Here is a 14,313-nt window from a genome sequence, read left to right as displayed (position 1 = left end):
TTTGCATCAATGAATCATTATCATTCACTTTGTCAAGCTTAAACATACATGTAGAAGATGTAGTCATCTAAATAGTTATCCTCGCATTAGTGCCTTAATCCTTTCACTGTCTCGTAGTAGTTTCCAAAAACAAGTCACTTCTTCATTTTGGAAAAGTCACCAGTCAAACTTCAAATAGTTGGCGAGCAATGTTAAAAACTGTTGAATATGATGGACCTTGATAATGAAGTGCTTTGTATATAAGAAAAGGAAAGTTTATTAATGTTATTCTACACTTTATAGGGAGACAATGGAGAGAAGTTAGTGAAAAATAAATATATATCTTACTTCTTACTACTTATTAACAGTCAAAACTGCATTGAGTTTATTTTATTTATTTTTTTTGCTTATAATACACACATTTCAACTTACACTGGGATGTAAACAAAAGCAGCACAGAATGATTGATAGAAAGTTGGGTTCATTAAGTCGTACAAAAATACATTTTCGTTAAAATATTGTACTAAATCCTTCTATAACTGCAACAGTAACAGAAATATGTGACACATCGACTGCGACCTCTGATTGGAGGACGTATGTTTACGTAGCAACGGTCCGGAAAATGTCGCTCAGGCCAGTCCGAAAAAACTTCCGCCTTAAGTTGTAAAGAAAACAGAGAAGCTAAAAGGCAATCGACGGCGTATTCATCCATTAAAGGAAGTCAGAGCAAAGGTAGATATAAGGACGTAATCCTTAAGTATATACGGATTTACAGATTAGCGCCAGAGCAGTTTGTTGACACATTTTAGCTCATCACTAGGCATTAACGTACATTTTACTGCAGCTAGCTTCTAAGCTAACGACATTGTTCATTGCTAGCAGTTCGCTAACACTGATGTATTCCCCACAGGCCTCCGTTAGGTTTCAACGGAGAGACCACTATACGTTTTACATTTTGCTCGGTTAGATATTGCCCTATCGTTTTCTTTTACTTGTCTGCAGTTGTAATCAAAACGCCCGGCCTTAGTCAACGTTACGCTAGCTACTTTGTTAGCTTTACCCAGTTAGCTTGGCCTTACCTGGGCCATCCAGCCTGACAGCTGGTCAGCTTCGCACCAGACTCTGTGGCTGACAAAAAACACATTATTGTCACAGTATATTCTTTTGTCAAGTCATAAATATGTAAACGAGATAAATAACACTAAAATGTTTAACATTAGTAAACTAATAATTAAGCCCCTTTAGCTTGTAAACTCATTCAGGTAGGAGGGAAGGGAGGTCTCGATTGTGTGCCTATTTTACTCTATTTTCTTAATTTTATTGTTGTTAACTTAAACTGCTGTTTTACATTTAGGAGAGCCTATAACTATATATATTCTATCCTCATGCCAACCAGTATAACAAGTATGTATTGGTAGGTATTGGTAATTACATATCTGATCATCCTATGGGTCTGCTCATATGTGATGACTTAAAGTAACAGGAACAATCAGTAATAGTGACAAACATGGATTGGTTGTCAGTTTGTTGTTTTGTTAGTCACATACTTTCTATATATATATATATTTTATATTTCTTAATTCAAAAATGAGAAAACTATGAGGGACAGATTGTAAATATAATCAAGACAAAAAACTCTCTCCCCCTTTTATGCATTTAATATGTATAAATGGAATTAAAATAAATTTGTTATGAAATAATCCCCGCAGATTATTTATTAGTTAAAGAAGTGATAAAATGACAATACAGATATAGACAAGATGTACTGCTACAGGTTAACTAAGAAAGAGTTCTGACAAGTAAAATTAGGATCTTCAAAATGTCTTTAAAGATACACAAACCAGTTCAGATTCTTCCAAAACTGCTACTAACAAGTACAGTCCTGATAACTAATCTTCTGAAGTCGAAAATTTTATTCTGTCCTGCGAGGAACTAATTTGTGGACAGGAATTGATGTTAGCAACCAGTTGTGACTAATTGAATGTTACTTTTGTCTGAAACGCTGACTGTAGTAATAACACTGTTGAAGACTGTATTTGATGTTGATGACACCAAAATATGATGCACATTTTATCAAGGTGCATATAATAACACTCATTTTAAATGCTTACTCTAATATGCAACATTATTTAGTTAAGCAATATCTTGCTTTTGAAATATGGTGTAGCATTACATAATTTTATCAATACTTTGCATTTGTCTTTCGTTTATTCTCCAGGCTCACTCTGGAGCTTGTGTGGTTTTCAGAGTGTGTGTGAGGGTGAGTGGGTGAGTGTATGTGTGACTGTGTGTGAGCTCCAATTTCCTCCTCGCTATTTCACCAAGAGCTGCTCCTCCCTGGAGGATGACAATGGAGGACACGAAGAATGAAGCGGAGACAAACTCCATGGTATCCATGACGCTGTACGCAGTGATGTACCCAGTTTTCAATGAGGTAAAGCGCTTTCGCTGCTAGCAGTCGTCGCTTCTTGCAAATGGACATATCTTGTCCATACAGGTGTGGTTTGTTTATACCCTGATTAAATTAAATCATTAAAAAGCTTTGTTTCTGATGGAGTTGAGTTGAGTTTTTCAGTCAACATGTAAAAACTAATTTCAGCAACAGTTTTAATGTGTTTGACAGGTTAGCAATTCTGGTACAAAGTGTAAGAACATTGTTAAAGTTGCATTAAAAAAAACAGAAACAATAAAATATATTCAAAATGTATAAAAAAGGAAAACTTGTTGCGATGGCATTGGCTGTCCTGCACCATGTTCCAGATGCTAGGATAGAAAAACATGTTCATATTTGATAATGAAGTTCTTTCTTTTTCCCCATATTAGCTGGAGAGGATCAACCTATCAGCAGCTCAGACACTCAGAGCTGCCTTCATAAAGGTAGGGTGCTTTTTAAAATTATAAACATTTTGTAATGCTGGAGATATAATCATTAATTTAGATAATTTCTACAATACAAGGAAACTATATTTCATTGAAACTTTAGTTTTAAAATCTGAGGCCAATAACCATTTTTAAGTAAGAGCTGAGATTTTTCTTTTAATTGATGTGTCATCTAGTTCCCTAAGTCCTTAGATTCGGTTGAAATTAACACAGAAGGTTCATATTTAAGTTATTTTCCAGTGTAAGAAGGAAGAAACCTATTTAGATTAACAGTTTAGAGGAAACCTAAAAGCTAAACTAAGCTAAACTAAAATGATAGGGTCTAAATGGAGATGCCTGTAATGTGAACGTGGGCATGCACTACTTCTATTTGTTTAGAGTCTTAGGCATCACACGTGTTTATACAGAAATGAAGTTAAGGTAATCTGGCAAAGCTGATGATGGTCACAGTATGGACAGATGAGATATTAATGAAGCAAGAGCACCAAGGGAATGAGTGCTCACCTTACAGCAGTTTTACCATGACATTAAAGGGTTTTTTTTATTCGCTTGTCTTACTGATTGGTCTCTCTGCTGCACCACTGCTTGCTAGCTGGTGTAATTCCAAGTATAATTATTCAGAGAGAGAGTTTTTGTGCATTCATCTTGACTGCACCCAGCATCCATTCAATGACTTCTTTGTAGCCCTGAACATCCTCTTACTTTTCTTCCAGAGGATAATTTGTGCTGTATTGTATTTTTCTAACTCTGCTTCTCTCTTCCTCAGGCTGAGAGGGAGAACCCTGGTCTGACTCAGGACATCATAATGAAGATATTGGAGAAAAAGAATGTCCAGATCAACTTTACTGAATCTTTACTGCGCATGGCAGCTGATGATGTAGAAGGTGAGTATAAACAGGTATAAACAAGAGGTTGAGGTCTCTGCTCGTTGTGTTCAGTAGGTCATCATGTCTTTGCGAATGTGCTTCACTTGCTTTACCTGCAGAGTTCATTATTGAGCGCACTGAGCAGGAGTTTCAGGACCTGAATGAGAAGGCAAGAGCCCTGAAACACATCCTCAGCAAAATTCCAGATGAGATCAATGACAGAGTACGTTTCCTACAGACTATCAAGTAAGTAAACGCAAACAGGGTGGCGTTGATTTTTTTAGCTACAAAGCAATGTTTTGTTCCAAGTCACCTGTAGTATAATCTAAAGTGTAGATTTTAGCACAGACAAATCAAAGAAGGTACTTGTAGAGTAACCATGTATGTTTTCATTTATTTGCTTCAGCACAAAGGAATTACTCTGAATCAATTGCTTTGTCTTTTAACTTTTGGTCTCTAACTAAACTTATGCTGTGTGCATTGACTCTTGCTTTTCGCTCCTTGTCCTTCCGCCTGTCTGTTATGTGAGCAATGCATAATAGTTGTTTTGACAAGCCACAGTGTTTTTTACATGTATAACGTGTATTTGTGTCTGAGCATATAAAATGGGACAATGACAAATAACTGAATGATGAGTATTCAGACTTCAGCTGTGTGCTCATGTTTCCTCCTCTTGCAGAGACATAGCCAGCGCCATAAAAGAGCTTCTGGACACAGTCAACAATGTCATTAGGAAATATCAGTACCAGAATCGCAGAGTGAGTAAACCGATGCACGCAGTCACAGTTGTCCCATATCTTGTCGGTTTCTAAATGATGCTCTCTGTGTTCCTTCTCTGCTCAACAAGGCTCTGGAGCACCAGAAAAAGGAGTTTGTTAAATACTCCAAAAGTTTCAGTGACACCCTCAAAACGTACTTCAAAGATGGAAAGTAAGTGTGAAGAATAAAGTGTTTTCTAATAGTGTTTATTTAGAAAAGATTATTCTATGTAGGAGTCAGCATTTTGTCACCTCAGCTGGGTGACAGCTGGTCTCTTGTTTGTGACTGCTAAAGGTTTAATAACCTTCCCTGTATTGTTTTTAAAAGCATGCAATAGATTTTATGACGGCACAATAAACTAATTGCTTCTGTAAGACAATGATCTGGATATTGTGCCATTGTTTCCAGTTTACCTGGCATCACAGAATGCCAGGAATGTTTGAAATGTCTCGTGTCTGTCGGCTCTAGGAAGGTCATGGTCAGACCTCCTTGTCCTCGTCTGTGATTTTTTTGTTAATCGTTTACCAAATGTTAAAACAGCACACAAATCACTGAGCTGTTTCCTCACTCTGGAATTTTCCTTTTGTTCCCAGGGCAATAAATGTCTTCATCAGCGCAAACCGGCTCATCCACCAAACCAACCTCATACTGCAGACCTTCAAAACTGTGGCCTAGCCCCTGGAGACTACAGAGTCTCCCCCCCTCGTCACGCGGGGAGCAACTGCTAGATAGGTGCAAGCTTGAGGAGCGCCTGACCCATTTATGTAAATTAGAAAGAGTTGATTTTAGGGTTGGGGGTTCGATTCCGTTGGAGTCGAGATTCTAGATTCCAGTTCAAGAGACTGAAAAGTGCCATTTGTATTTTTCAATGAGGATTTTCCAGTCTTGAAATGGAACTGAATGGGCCCAAAGTCTTGGTTGATCAATTTTTATTTGGACAGTTTTAATTTATAACCGTGGTCTTGTTGGGAGTAGGTGAGGCGAAGTGTTTATTAAAGACTAATTGCCATTTTTCTAATATATTCATGTTGATCATTTTACTTTTAGCTTTTCAATCATGGCTAGACAAGACCATGGCTACACATGAGACCACATTCAGTCTCTGCCCTCTCTGCTGGTTGTCTCTCCCCGTCTTCATTTCACCTTAGTGCAGGTGAAATGACCGTGAGGAGAGAAAGCAGTGTTGGACATTGAAAAGGTAGACTCAGATTTCATTTCTCTTTATCATCAGAAGACAGAAAGCCAAATGACTTCGAGCACAGTGTGCGCCTTACTAAGTCCTGTAACATTCCCTCCTCTGAGTGTAATGAAGTGAAGCCAGTCCCTGCTGTTGGGGGATTTACAGAGAGAAATGAAATTTCTGTATTTAACTGATATCTGGTTGCAAATGTTCAATAAATAGTTTCCAAATGATTGCGCTTTTTTAAATGTGTCCGAGTCCAGTATGTGTGGAGCAACTTCTGGAGTGCTACACTTGTTGTGGCTTCATCTTCCTGTGTTTTAATAGTTAAAAAAGCGACAAACAAGAGGTGAAGCTGCCCTTAAGTTCACTGCCTTCAGACTGTGTTCTCATCAATCGCCAGGCTTTACTAAAAGGTAACTTTCAGGTTTAAATCAAAGTGTTTACTGTTGTAAATACCGTCAATGTCCGCTGGTGGCAGACGTGCAGTCATCGTGGCATGTGTAAACGCGGCTGGTTGGGAGGCTTTTAGTGAGTAATGTCATCTCTGCTCCAGATGAGGTCCTCAGTGATGCGCACTCCTGGAAATGCAGCTGCTCTGTTGGCTCAGCTGGGAGTGGTGACGGCCAGAAATCCTCAATAGGGGTATTTTAAGATATCATCACTGGTGTTGTGTTGTGTTGGTGTTGTTAGATTCAATGTTGTGTTTTCATTGTGCTTGTTGATGCTGGTCTGTTTCTGTGAACCCAGAGTAGAGGTAGCGCCCCTAGGCCTGTTAGTCTTAACCAGTTTAGTCAGTCTGAGATTCCACCACTTACAGTATGCTGAAATAGTTAAGAATCTACTGTTAAAAAGGTAGAATATAAATAGGCTGTCTCCACAACCAGATGCTTCCTGTACCAGTTCATGTCTATTATTAGATGAATATTTCCACCGTGGAACTGCAATTGAATTGAAAGTTATATTACAGGAACAGCATCCTTCTCTTTCATGTTGCTGGGAAGCTTGTATTGTTGAGTCCTAGATGTAAATCTCTCATAGCCTACAATATCTGGTTCTCCTCAGGCTCTGATTATGCCAGTCTTTTACACAGGCTTTGAGTTCCTTCTTGGCCTTTTTTCATGGAAACTTTGTTTCTTTTGTTATGTACTTTGCCTTATCAGCCACAGAAACTTCATCTTGAAACCAGAGGATCTTGCCTGTTTGTCTGAGCTGCAAGGTTGCATAAACAGAATTGTGTTTGGTGTCATTTTTACAAGGGATCAACTTCGTTTCACTGTGCCATTTTCCGCATAAGTCACACAATCTTTTTTCTTTTCTAGGTTTTAAGTCAAAGGTTCTTTGTGAGAAATTCACCATATTTCTGGCTTAATTGTTTGATGAACAATCAATATCCTGCCGGACCATCTTTTTTCCACACATCATTAAAAGTCCCTGACTTCTTTTCCTCTCATTTTGTTCATTTCCTGCCTCAGCCTTTGTCTGTGCACACATTCTCTCTGACTCGGATCAAAGCGTCATTACCTGAGTAGAAATGAAGGATGACATCATAGGTCCCAATTGTCACTAAGAATGCTCTTTTTTTATTTTAAAAAATTGCTGCAGTCGTAAATGAATGTAAATGAGTATTGTATCATACGCCTCTGGATGGAAATTAAGCACAGCAACAACACATGCACCTCGAGATATTTCCATAAAGTTGTGTGAGATGCTGTTGAATGAGTTATTACAGGTTGTGGAATAGTCTGTGCTCGTTTCGTGTCTGAATGGAAGAAATAATCCACAGTTTTCTCCCTTGCGAAGTGTGTCTTTGTTTCATGTGTGCTGACTTTGTTCCTCCTTTGAGCCAAACTGGTTGGTGCAGCAGAACATTGGAGAGCAACACGACACTTCCCTGTTCCCAGCAGACAAAGGTTAGAGACTGTTGGCCCACATAGCAAAAGCAAAATATGTCACATGATGATAAGGTAAAACCCATAAATATAAATAAAAAATCTCCCTTTGATTCATTGGTTTACCTCAATAAATAACACATGATCATTATGTGCAAAGGAATCAAACAGAGTTAACCTAGCACCTAGTTCACCAACAAGTTTCCCTTGATAATACAAACAGTAACACCACAATAAAACTCACTACACTCGACGATTAATCCCACATTGGGGAAATGTACCTTTGCACTTTTACCCATCCCCTGAGCTGAGCAGTAGGCAGCCACAGTGCGGGAGCTAGTCCTAAGTGTCTTACTCTGATGGGCTTGAACCTGAGACTTCTGCCTCCCAAGCCAATGTTCTACCAACTGAGGCACCAAGCCACCTTTTTTTACTATTATGCTATAATGCTATTATTATAGCTCTATTATAAGAAATAATAATAAATAAATTTGGATCCACTCAGTCATCACTTCTGCTGGTCTGAGCTCAGCAGTCCCACTTTCCTTAGCACGTTGTCCACATTGGGAATCATTCTTTCATGGAAATCCCAAAGTCGTTTGTCCACCTTCAGCTGCTCCAGTGTCAATGAGCCCTGCAGAGGCACGCGGACGTGAATGATCCGACAAACCTCCGGTGGAACCTTGAACCGTTCTCCAAAATTCCTAAGCATCTCGTGCACGGACGTCTGCTCCACCATCCTGCCGCACACAGTTAGGCTGAGTTTGTCATTTCGAACGGGCTGCGTCACACTTTATTAGTGGGTATCACCCCGAACGCTTACCTTGGCTGAACTATCATCTTGTAAGGGTGGTATCTGCTCCTGTCGGGTTCCTCCCTGTAGACGTGCTCCAGGATGTTAATTCCCGGCACGCCGCTCCACTGAGGCAGGTGAAACCGCTGACTTGGCTCAAAGTGTTTCTTGGGGAAGATGTGGTTCTCAATAAGGAACACCCCCGTCTATAGAATGTGATACAGATAAAACATGGTAAAGGTGGAAGCATAAATCATCACTTAAATGTGATTCTAGACTTTGGATGATACCAAAGCTGCTGTACATTGGGATGCTGTGGTTGGAGCGTGTCCATCAGGCTCGTCAGGCTGTCGTGCTGGTACGGCATGATGATCTCATCGATGTCGTTCAGCAGGACGTAGCGTGAGCGCTCCATGGACCTGTAGATGCACTCGTTGAGCGTGGTCAGCTGGCCAAAGTAGTGCAGGTCCCCTCCGTGCTCTGTGGGGTTCCAGCGCCAGGACGGCTTCAGGTGCTTGTCGATCGGCCATGGGACCATCTCCACAAAGCCCTCCTGGCTGTAGCTGTGCAGCAGGCGGTTGAGCTCTGGACCACAGCTGGTGTTGTAGATCACCACCCTGTCCACACCCAGCAGCCTGGAGAAAAAGAAAGTGCATAAGGAGAAAGATCAATATAGCGTGCTTTCAGTTAGTAAAAGTCAATACGAAATGTGAACCACTGTGCTCCTATTGTTGTCTTTGGATTCACACACAATGCTTTTACTCTTTGCCTTGTTTGACAGTGCAACAATAGATGAACCTGTTCAATGTGATGCAACTCCCAGCTGTGCAGTAACAATATATGGACAGTGTCGCTGCCTTGCTCACCTGTACATCTCCAGCGTCTGTGCAAACTGCAGCACATTGTTGTATCCACCGAACAGGGTGGAGACACAGACCGTGAAGTCAAACTCAAACTCATTCTCCTTCTTTAGCGCCACTTTGTTTCTTATCGGGAGCCACTTCTGCTTCAGATCCTTCACATGATCCGGCTGCGTCAGGAGAGTGACGTGTGTGGCGTCGCAGCTCTGAGGAATTTGACACATCACATCTGTAGCAGTGAAGGGAAAACCAAAGTTGTCTGCGTGTTGTAAAATGTTTGCTGGGGTTGTGCTTGACAAAGTAGAACTTTGACAGAGGAAAATGCAGTAAAGTGATTGGATGGAGTCTCTCCTAAATATGCCAATGATGCGTATGTCAAAGCCGGTGAGCCTCTGGTCCATGAAGGCTGACACCAGTAAGTGCTTTGTATTGACCAGTGGGGTGATGGTCTGGTCAGACACTTCAGGTAAGTCCAGTTTCTCAGGCCCATGTGGCTGTGGGATCAAATTAAGTATCCTGGGTGTTCTCACATTGGTGAGGAAGATGAAGATGAAGATGAAGGTGATAATGAAGAGGACTAGAAATGTCCCCCTTAAGTTCTTTCTCTTGTCCATGCAGCCAAAAACAGGGACGACTCCAAACCTGAGGTAAAATTTAGAAATTGTTTATTTAAAGAGCAAAGTGTGGTTTACAGTCTGATTAAAGGACACTGGTTCATTTAAGCCTTTCTGCACTGTTACAAGTGCATGTTGGTTGAACAAGCAGGTGACTGAGGCTGAGGGAGAAATTCAAAGTCCATGGCTCTTCTACTCAGTGAAGCACATTACTCAGCATCTAGCACCGTTTTGCTGTTGGTGCACGACGCAGAGATTGAAGCTGTTCGATCCATCCAGTCTATTGCAAAAACAAGCATCTGATTACAGAGTACAAGCATATAACGTCAGTAACGATGCTCATTTCATTAATCATGCAGATTCGAGCTCTGTGCTGCCTGACAGTCGAAGGAAGTTCATACCTGCCTGAACTTAAAATTAGGGGTGAGCAGATCTATCCTAATATAGATACCAACGCTACTCTTGATATCGATCGAATTATCGATGCTTTGGTTGAGTTTTTACTCCTCCGCACAAGACGCGACCCAATTATCTTGTCTGTCTGTGCCCCTAAGTGCCTGTGTGTACGTGGCGCGTGCGGCCGTATGCCAGAGCGAAGCAGACACGCACCAGACCCCGCCCCCCTCCTCCCTGCTTTGAGATTTCAGGTGACTCCTCGACTCGGGCCAATAAACGGACAAGCATGAAGGACAGAGACGCAGACGAAGGGTGGAAGCAAGAAAGAGCGTGGTGATATTTTCAAGCCGAAAATCAAACAACGGCAACCATATTTACTGTTGAGCTTTGCCTGTGTTTTATTACATTAATAATATAATTTAAAACAAAACACAAGACATCTGAGAGTCATAAAATTGTTATTTGATAATGCATTAATTGTCAAAAAGTATCGGTATCGGTATCGATATTGGCGACACTGATCCAGTATTTACTTGGTATCGGATCGACACCAAAGCTTGCAGTATTGTCCACTACTACTTAAAACGCAAACAAACGCCGTTTAGTTTTATTCCGAATAAACTGGAAAAAGCCTGATTTAGTTTTCAGTAATAATGGCGATGTTACAACAATAAACGAATTATTAATAAAATATATTTGAATCCAGAATATTTTATGAATATAGTTTTTACCATTAACGGGAAAGAAGAAGCGAATTTCTATAATATCAATATAAAGAGAAGTGCTTGACATCTAAACATACGCTTTAGATGACAAATGATATCATGAAATAAATATATTCAGTAGATATGTAGTGACTCACCCAGATCCGCATCGGTCGCTGGTAAAGTCTCAGGCTGTGGCGTTCCAGTACATACTTATATCCTGGTGCTTTTTTCCGTCTTTCTGGTTTAGACAAGTGCCAGCTGCCGTTGTTCTTTCAACCTTCGAGGTCAATGAGTCGCTGTTTGCTTTTACGTGGTCAAATGAGCCGTCGCTATATTCGAGGTGCGCAATTCTTACTATCGTTACGGTAACAGTGTTGCGCTCACCATAACGGAGACACTCACTGTAATAAGCAACTGAGGCGATATTAGGATTCCTGTCGTAAGGAGACGAAGCAAATTTAAGAAATTATGAAATTTACAGTAAATGTTTAAACAATATTCACCGATGGAAAATATAAAAAGGGAATTGGTCTCTATTCTAAAACTTGCATTTGAATAAAATGACTTCTTCAAATTGGTCACAATTCCCACGGTTCTACTTAGTACTACCTCGACTACTACCACAGCAAATATCAAATATTTTTACTGTATAGTTTTAGAGTTATACATCAATAAACTATTGTGCAGTAAGTTCAATTGGTATCAATAGCTGAATATTGACCTACCATAAAATTACTTCCTCAAAATAGTTTATAGTTTTGATCGCAACACTGTTACCGTAACTTTAGCACGAATCGCGCACCTCGAATATAGCGACGGCTCACTTGACCACGGAAAAGCTTGTCTAAATCTAACGAGAAAGATGGAAAAAAGCACCAGGATACAACATGTACTGAAAAGTCACTGCCTGAGGACTTTACCAACCACAGATACAGATCTGGGTGAGTTACTATATATCTACTGAATGTAAATTTCATAATATCATTTGTTATCTAAAGCGTATGTTCAAACGTCAAGCCTTTCTCTTCATATTTGTATTATAGAAATTCACTTTTTCTTTACTGTAAATGATAAAAACTATATTCATAAAAATATGAAAATCTGAATTCATATTAATATATATTTTATAGATAATTCTTTTATTGTTGTAACCTCGCCATTATTACTGAAAACTAAATTTGGCTTGTTCCAGTTTATTTGGAATAAAACTAAACTGCGTTTGTTTGCGTTTTAAATAGTGGTGGGCGACACTGCAACTGCAACTGGGACAAAATTAAAAATTAATTAATTTAAACTACCTACTTAGGTGTTTGCTTTAAATAAAATGCTCCAGAGACGAAGCTTTACTTTTAAGCACCTCTAAAACACCCATCACTACAAAAGCAGTTTAACAGCCAATACTCCAGCTTGTGTCTGGCTGTCATTCTGTGGTGATATACCTGTGTTCTCCTTAGGAAGGAAGACGTTTTGCAAACTCTAATTCGCAACAGAATCATTTAGAAGTGTGTGTCAATAACTGTCAAACATGGGGGAGGAAGTGTGATGGTCTAGGGATATTTTACTAAATCGTGGGGCGATAACTTGTTGTCAACATTCACATTTATTCTCATTCAGAGAACAGCAATTACTTTGTGGGAACCTGTCTTAATTACTTCTATACGAGTAGTTTTAATTCTCATTCAGTAGCTGGTGGATCAAATCATATCAAATCACAAAAAAGCACAAAAATATTCTAGTCACCAATAAAAACATTTTAAAAATTTAAAAAGATATAATATCATACGTAGAATCAGTTAATTCTGCCTGTGTCACACATCAGCTTCCTCCTCTGAACTCAGCAGACCTGCTCTCCTCAGCATTCGTGGTATCACTCTGTCCTTAAAGTCCCACAGTCGTACTGCGGGTACAGTGTAAGAACAGCAGTGTTCAGCAGGACGTAGCGTGAGCGCTCCATGGACCTGTAGATGCACTCGTTGAGCGTGGTCACCTGACCGTAGTATTGTAGCGCCCCTCCATGTACTGCCAACTGCCAACCAGGAGATGGATTCAGATAATTGTGGATGGGCCACTGAACCAGCTCCAGCAAACCTCTATTGGCTCCAGAACCTTCCTGCTCGTTGTGCCACCTTCAGGGCCGTGTGGGTGGTCAGCAGCACCTGGACTGGGCCTCGCCGCCTCCTGGAGTTCCAGTGGTTCCTGCGATGTTCCTTCACGATCACCCAGTCTCTGGTTGGAGGCTGTGGAGGGGTCCCTCCGCCTGCTTAGGGAGGGCTGCCTTTACCTGCTTCTGCCGGCGTTAGTTCTATGAAATCCATCATTACTGTAGGTGTTTGAACCCTCGTTCTGGTGGCGGATGCACTGCTGGTGGTTTTATGACTTTCTTACCTGGATTGTGCTGAGCGCATGTCATGCGTTTTTGTGCATAAATAGCAAAACCCCTTTTGTACCAGTGTTGTGTTAAAGCCTCTAACATCCCCCCTTTTGACGTATGGTCTAACCCATGCGTCAAACGTGCAAAATGCAGAAAGAAATGTTTAGGAGGACAGGGTTTGCCATCCGGACCTATAAAAAGACCATTTTCCTTTTTGGCACTTGCTTTTACGAAAGTTTGCATGTCCGGGAAGGATGAAGGTAATGGAGCAGGGGACACAGGAGATGAATCAGACAGGCACGTGTGATCAAGCGGCAGCCTTGGCAGCAGCATCTGCCCCGGTGTTTCCTGCAGCAACAAAGTCAGTGCTATTCGTATGAGCCTGACATTTGCATGCAGCGATTGCTGTAGGACGCAAGATAGCCTCGAGCAAGGGTGAAACCTTATGATGGAGAATGGGCTTTCCATCAGACTGTATGCATACAAGGGAGTACTGGGGGAGTACTGAACTCCTGTGAATGTGGGCAGTTCATCAAATGTGGTTATTTGTAAGCCTGTTGGTGTGTAGATTAAAAAAATATTCAACTTTCCTATAAGATCTCTCCCCATTATGTTTAGTGGACAGACGTCTGACCAGGCAAAAGAATGTCTAAACTTTTTGCCTTCAGGGGACTCACATGGCAAAGGGACAGTTAGTTTCCCATCTATTTGAAGACCTGTTACTCCCATTGTACAGATGAATGTGTGTGTGTGTGTGTGTGTGTGTGTGTGTGTGTGTGTGTGTGTGTGTGTGTGTGGGGGTAAATTCTGATGACCCCAGAACAGAACCTGTTGCTCCAGAATCTACCAGGAGTACAACTGTCTATGCGACAATAGCAAAAGTCATGACAGGAAGTTTATTAAAAGCTGGATTTTCATATTTCAAATAAATTTGACTTTTATTTTGAGAGTCGTTTCCTGAACCAGCAAATGTGTGTCAGTAGGGTTAGTTGCGAGAAAGCGCCTGCTCAGCACGC

At 40.6% G+C, this 14,313-nt stretch overlaps 2 protein-coding genes across 7 annotated transcripts; one reads left to right on the top strand and one right to left on the bottom strand.

Annotated features, from left to right (window-relative positions):
- Nucleotides 1–551: 551 nt before the first annotated feature.
- pdcd10b (programmed cell death 10b) lies at nucleotides 552–5,897 on the top strand. Its single transcript, XM_029139905.3, has 8 exons — nucleotides 552–711; nucleotides 2,198–2,413; nucleotides 2,803–2,856; nucleotides 3,626–3,743; nucleotides 3,845–3,971; nucleotides 4,405–4,483; nucleotides 4,573–4,655; nucleotides 5,078–5,897. Exons 2-8 carry the CDS (start codon nucleotides 2,324–2,326, stop codon nucleotides 5,157–5,159), a joined length of 633 nt encoding a protein of 210 aa, XP_028995738.1. The 5' UTR covers nucleotides 552–711; nucleotides 2,198–2,323; the 3' UTR covers nucleotides 5,160–5,897.
- A 1,321-nt stretch (nucleotides 5,898–7,218) lies between these two features.
- LOC114848580 (glycosyltransferase family 92 protein F13G3.3-like) lies at nucleotides 7,219–11,233 on the bottom strand. Of its 6 annotated transcripts, XM_055505874.1 has the most exons (6): nucleotides 11,082–11,231; nucleotides 9,740–9,851; nucleotides 9,216–9,438; nucleotides 8,654–8,984; nucleotides 8,380–8,555; nucleotides 7,219–8,296 (listed from the first exon to the last, which is right to left on the bottom strand). In XM_055505874.1, exons 1-6 carry the CDS (start codon nucleotides 11,091–11,093, stop codon nucleotides 8,065–8,067), a joined length of 1,086 nt encoding a protein of 361 aa, XP_055361849.1. In that variant the 5' UTR covers nucleotides 11,094–11,231; the 3' UTR covers nucleotides 7,219–8,064. The 6 variants fall into 6 exon arrangements, with proteins under 6 accessions (XP_055361849.1, XP_028995030.1, XP_055361848.1 ...); XM_029139197.3 differs by having other exon boundaries at nucleotides 9,216–9,851; XM_055505873.1 differs by having other exon boundaries at nucleotides 9,216–10,103; nucleotides 11,082–11,209.
- Nucleotides 11,234–14,313: the final 3,080 nt, after the last annotated feature.

This window comes from Betta splendens, chromosome 22 (genome assembly GCF_900634795.4).
Source record: "Betta splendens chromosome 22, fBetSpl5.4, whole genome shotgun sequence".
NCBI lineage: Eukaryota > Metazoa > Chordata > Actinopteri > Anabantiformes > Osphronemidae > Betta > Betta splendens.
This window is presented reverse-complemented; position numbering and strand designations above follow the sequence as displayed.